The sequence below is a fragment of the Anopheles aquasalis genome, chromosome 2 (assembly GCF_943734665.1).
Source record: "Anopheles aquasalis chromosome 2, idAnoAquaMG_Q_19, whole genome shotgun sequence".
Taxonomy (NCBI): domain Eukaryota; kingdom Metazoa; phylum Arthropoda; class Insecta; order Diptera; family Culicidae; genus Anopheles; species Anopheles aquasalis.
In genome coordinates this window covers 25,305,001-25,309,918 of record NC_064877.1, presented here as the reverse complement: position 1 = coordinate 25,309,918, position 4,918 = coordinate 25,305,001, and the positions used below count along the sequence as shown (strand labels likewise).

Sequence of the window (4,918 nt, the reverse complement as noted above, 5' to 3'; positions counted from 1 at the left end):
TGGACTCGGTGACTAATCACGTTCCTTCGTTGGGCCAAGGATAATACGCGGAAGGGAACTTCGATTCCCTGACTGGCGGGCCGGAAATCGAAGAGGATAGAATTATCGATTGCGCACGCTGTAACCGGGGACGGGGGAAAACCTTCCAAAACTTAAGAAAACCTCACGAGAACCCGTTCGAGGGCCAGCAGCTGCTTTTCTACGCCTTATCTACCGAGGCAGCAGTTTACGGGTTACTCGCGCCGAAGAGTTGAGTTGACAGTTGCTGAAGCCACTTCTACACGGAGCAAAATGTTTACTTCTGAATCATTTAAGATTTTTTATGAATCATTCGAATGCAATTCACAAAAATGCAATAGCATTAAATTGGCATAAATTGCCATCTGATTTGTAATCTAATTAAAATCCCATTTGTATGCAAATCATAATCGCACTTGCATACAACAATTGTCTACATTTCGCTGTCAACAAACGCGATAAGCTGGCGAAAACGGGCAAATAAACGGCTCAATCCGATAGCGTGCATGAATTTGAATAGGTACAGCCGATTCCGATCCGATTCGTGGACCCTCTTTAACGCTAAAAAGCAGGCAGGCTCGGTCTTTCTTTTGATGCTAGCAAAGTAACTTGGCCAAGTCCCAGCGGTGAATTGATGGTCTAGTACCACTTCTGCTATTTTCTTTTTCATTCGAGACAATGTAGTACCGGTACTTGTCTCGAGACATTCCGGGTGCAAGCTATTGGAGAAACGACTCTCTGCCCCAACTAGATAATGACCCTGGCTTATCTCGGCTTCCAGCAACCGCAGGTGCCAGAATGCTTTACTCATGCTGTGCACTGTGCAAGAGAACATACCACGAAAATCCGCCTTCGCATTCTGCGGACACACGCCGTCTTGTCCGTCGTACCCTATTGGATCTTGACGATTCTGTTAAGCTGTTTATCCCTAATGTGATAGATGTGATTGTCTGTATGCGGTGCATCAACTTAATAAACGTGGTTTCCCTCGACAGCATCCAATTGGAGACCGCTTAAAAGGGGAGCAATGCGACGAAGACACAAAGTCCACGCTGGGTACCGCGTGTGTCAGCGGACAAACGTGTCGAGTAATCGCAGTAATTGGATCCGCAGCATCCCGAAGTCAAGGGCCCACAGACCACGGCAGCTCCGTGGCCTAAGACTCTAAGCGTGGAGTGCAAGCTAACGATGCGGTGGGAACTCTAATAAGTAGCAACGAGAGCTACAATCGTGATAGCGCTCGTCGCAGTGATTCAGTCTTGCACCCACGGTTCAGTTCGTCAGTTGGTAGTATATTTGCCGCTCAACGGATTCAAACCACCAACTACTGAGTGGACCTTTTTATCGTTTTCTGTCGTTTTTGACAGGCGTAGGACGTGCGCGGTTCCGCCCCACGCGTTCAACGATCGATAATCCTGCTGATTTTTGCAACAGCATTTCGGCAAGGTCGGCGAGACTCAATGTCTGAGTCAACGATTGCTTGAGAATAGGTAAGCAGGGACCGAAAGTGATGGTTTACAAGAGAGCATAATCAGCGTGCTGTTTTTGAATGAGTTTATGAACGGATAATCAAGTGAAACGTGCCAACTGTCCCGCAGCCAAAGAACGGTGCCAAAGAGTATACTTTTTACGGTTTTGCAAAATGGGTTTAAACGGAAGTGAAGCTCGCAAGGATTCCATTACATCATGTACGTCTTCGTCTCATTTGGATTTGGAGCTACTGCAGCCACTGTTTGTGCAGTTCGAGCCAGATCTAACCATCGATTCGTACGAGGTAAGTATAGATGAGTCCAATGGGAGATGAACGCAACTAGTGGATCGCTGTCGCGACTAGCCCGACTGCAACGAGATTACCAATATACTCTTCATGTTGACTATCCTGCTCGGTTGGGTTGTTGGGCGAAAAGAGTAACACCATTGTGTGCAACAATTTCAGGAAGCGCAGGGTTCGGGACGTGGTGATAACTATACCGCCGCCCTGTTCCGCATTGCACTGAAAGGCCATACACTGCCGGCCGGCGGTTCGAAGAAGTTGAAATGGGAGAAGAGCATCATCTGCAAGCGATTGCCGGATTGTAGGATTAAGCGCGAGGCGTTCAAAAGTGAGGCCCTGTTCCGCAATGAGGTCGTGTTCTACAACACCATCATGCCGGAGTACGGCGAGTTTCAGGCACGCCAGCTACGAACGATGGACCAGCGGGAACAGGAGCAGGCTAGCTTTCGGGCCGTTCCACAGTGCTATCTGGCGCGCGATGATCTGCTTGTGCTGGAGGATCTGCGCGTTCGATCGTTTACCATGCCCGATCGACAAGCCGGACTAGGACCAGAGCAGCTTAAGGCCGTGCTGGTGGAACTGGCTCGGTTCCATGCTGTCAGCCTAGCGTATAAGCAGCAGCATCCGGCGGAATTCAAACGGCTCACTAACATGATATCGGAGGGAATCTTCTCGCAGGCCAATGCCGAATGGTATCGTAAGTATTACGATGGACTTACGCGTAATGCCGTGGCCATGGTAAGGCAGGCCGTCCCGGAGAAGACGGACCATCTGGCCAAACTAGAGTTCTTCCTCGGTAACTGCTTTGGCAATCTGGTGGAGCTTGTGAGCCGCGAAAGCCAACTATCCGTCATCTGCCACGGTGACTGCTGGACCAACAACGTGCTGTTTCGATTCTCGCCCGATGGTTCGATTGCGGAGGTATGTTTCGCGATTTGTCTTCTTACGAAAGCTAGGTGATGATAACCGTGTCCTCTTGGTTCCCGTTTGCTAGACTTGCCTGGTGGACTTCCAGCTGATTCGTTATGGATCGTTGGCATTGGATCTCGCTTACCTTATCTACTGCTGTACCGATGGGTCGCTAAGGAAACATCACCTGCAGAACTGGCTCCAGACGTACCATCGGCAGCTGGTCAAGTCTCTCCGGCTGCTCGGTTCGTTCGATGTCCTTTTCCCGTCCGAGCAACAGTTGCGTGAGTTAATCGATGAAGAGTTTCGGGTTTGCGCACGGTTCGGGCTGGGCACTGCGATGGATATGCTACCGATTAGCTGCTGCTCTTCGGATGAAGCTCCGGATCTGTATGCAAGCGACAGTGACACGGCCGCATCACCACCGGAACTGAACGTACCGCCGAACGAGCAGTGCAAGAGGAAGATGACCGAGCTGGTGCTGGAGCTGATCGATGGTGGAATGCTGTGAGCGATTTCGCCCGAGATTCCCGACCAGTGGGCTGCTTAATACGGTGACCAGTGACAGTATTTAACAGGGTTAGGATATTAGAATTTGCTAGTACAATTGGAAACAGAACAGCGGCGAGCGCGAGCTATACTCTATCTTACCATGTAATCTCTTCGATGACAATAAAAACGCTAGAATTACTGCAACTGAAGACTTTCATCCAAAAAGGAACTGGCGCTTCCTCAACTTGGAAACCAGAACGTGACTGCTTCCAGATCTGCTGCTCACTTTATTAACGGTCTACTATGATAGAGATTATTTTTTAGCAACATCGATATTAGTAAACGGATCGAAGGATACATCGTACGCCTCGTATACGATTGTAAAACGTAGAACTTTATTTGGAGACCTTATCGCAAATGAAAAGCAGTTAGAAATTTAAGGCAAAAAAGCAAAAAGTCAGCGTGTAACTTTAGTAGAATTACACGCGGGCAACTTTAAAGAGCCGCCCCATATTAACCACAACAGGTGCTGCATCATCTATCATCGGTAGATTTTATTACTATAACCTTATGTTCTGGTTCCAATACAAGGGTCTAGCGTTTCAAATCATACATTTTCGTTTTTTGTTGGATTCCCCTCCGGGCTTCATACGCTTACCATACACACTACGAGTAAACACGGCTTTTAGTAGTTAGTGTAAATTTGGGGCTAGTAGCGGTTTACGAAGAGTAGAAATCAGCAACCAAAGGCTTTCGGGCTCTAATAGTCTAGACAGCGCAAGCAACAGCTAGTACACGCTGCGTGGTAGTAGCAGGAAGTACAAGACGCAAAAAGTAGCTCCAAAATCCCAACCACAGATACGTTCGGTCCCGCAATCATTACCAGTCAGCCAGCTCATTTTCGCCCAGAATTAGTTATCGGATTAGATGAGACCCTCCCCCGCAATTCCTAGCTACAGTATAAGGTTATTCAAGCACTCTCCGACCCTTCAATCTCTATCCAATTTCCTTGCCCACTCTTGCTTTTGAGATGAGAATTTTGCATCGTAGTCTTAATCCTGTCTTGTGCATTAGTGCCTCATCGCCATACCGTTCGCATTCACCCAACAACCACACGCACACTAATGGTCATTCCTTTCCTCGAAGCTAGCAGGACATTGTGCGTGAAAGAAGCAAAGTTGTGTTTGATTATATGCCGACACTTATCCCTAGACTCATGATTGCACATTTTCTAAACCTTCTCCCATTCTCTCGAGTAGATAGGTTCCAAATTAAATCGTTTCCCCGACGTGAGTTTTCGACGAAGGATTGCTCATTATCAGTGAAAGATTACTGCTAACGTAATCAAACGCAGGTAGAGTCTTCCTAGCGATGCATTGCAAAATAAATAAATCTCTTTTCCCTTCCCATTTTCCGGCTTTGGTTATACGAACATAATCAATCAATAAAGTACATCCGATTCTTGACCCTACCCCAAACAAAAAAATCAATTCAACCCCGAGCAAATCGTTTACTGAATATTATTGATTCACGTTCTCTTCTGATTTGATAATCTTCGAGCATCCCGGACCGAGCTGTCCACCGTCGAGCGAAACGTTGTTACGATATGGGTTGTACTAAGAATGCCTTGACCCGGCCTTGGCGCAAACATCCATCATCTTCGGTGCGGTTCGCGATCACACTTTCTTCCTTGCTCGCCGGTTTCAGCTCGATCCCTTGGAGTGT

The 4,918-nt window shown here is 47.7% G+C and overlaps 2 protein-coding genes across 7 annotated transcripts in view; one reads left to right on the top strand and one right to left on the bottom strand.

Annotated features, from left to right (window-relative positions):
* The first annotated feature begins 1,294 nt into the window (after positions 1-1,294).
* LOC126569038 (uncharacterized) lies at positions 1,295-3,598 on the top strand. 2 transcript variants are annotated; one of them, XM_050225830.1, is made up of 4 exons: positions 1,295-1,508; positions 1,617-1,792; positions 1,955-2,713; positions 2,787-3,598. In XM_050225830.1, the coding sequence occupies exons 2-4, from the start codon at positions 1,661-1,663 to the stop codon at positions 3,210-3,212; spliced, it is 1,317 nt and encodes a 438-aa protein (XP_050081787.1). In that variant the 5' UTR covers positions 1,295-1,508; positions 1,617-1,660; the 3' UTR covers positions 3,213-3,598. The 2 variants fall into 2 exon arrangements, with proteins under 2 accessions (XP_050081787.1, XP_050081786.1); XM_050225829.1 differs by having other exon boundaries at positions 1,295-1,792.
* Positions 3,599-3,727: 129 nt separating this feature from the next.
* LOC126569037 (dihydropyrimidinase) overlaps positions 3,728-4,918 on the bottom strand; it is a 15,598-nt gene continuing 14,407 nt past the window's right edge. For all 5 annotated transcript variants that reach the window (XM_050225826.1, XM_050225825.1, XM_050225827.1 and 2 more), the window contains one exon: positions 3,728-4,918. This exon is cut by the window's right edge and continues 229 nt beyond it. The gene's annotated coding sequence lies outside the window, so the exon portion shown is untranslated.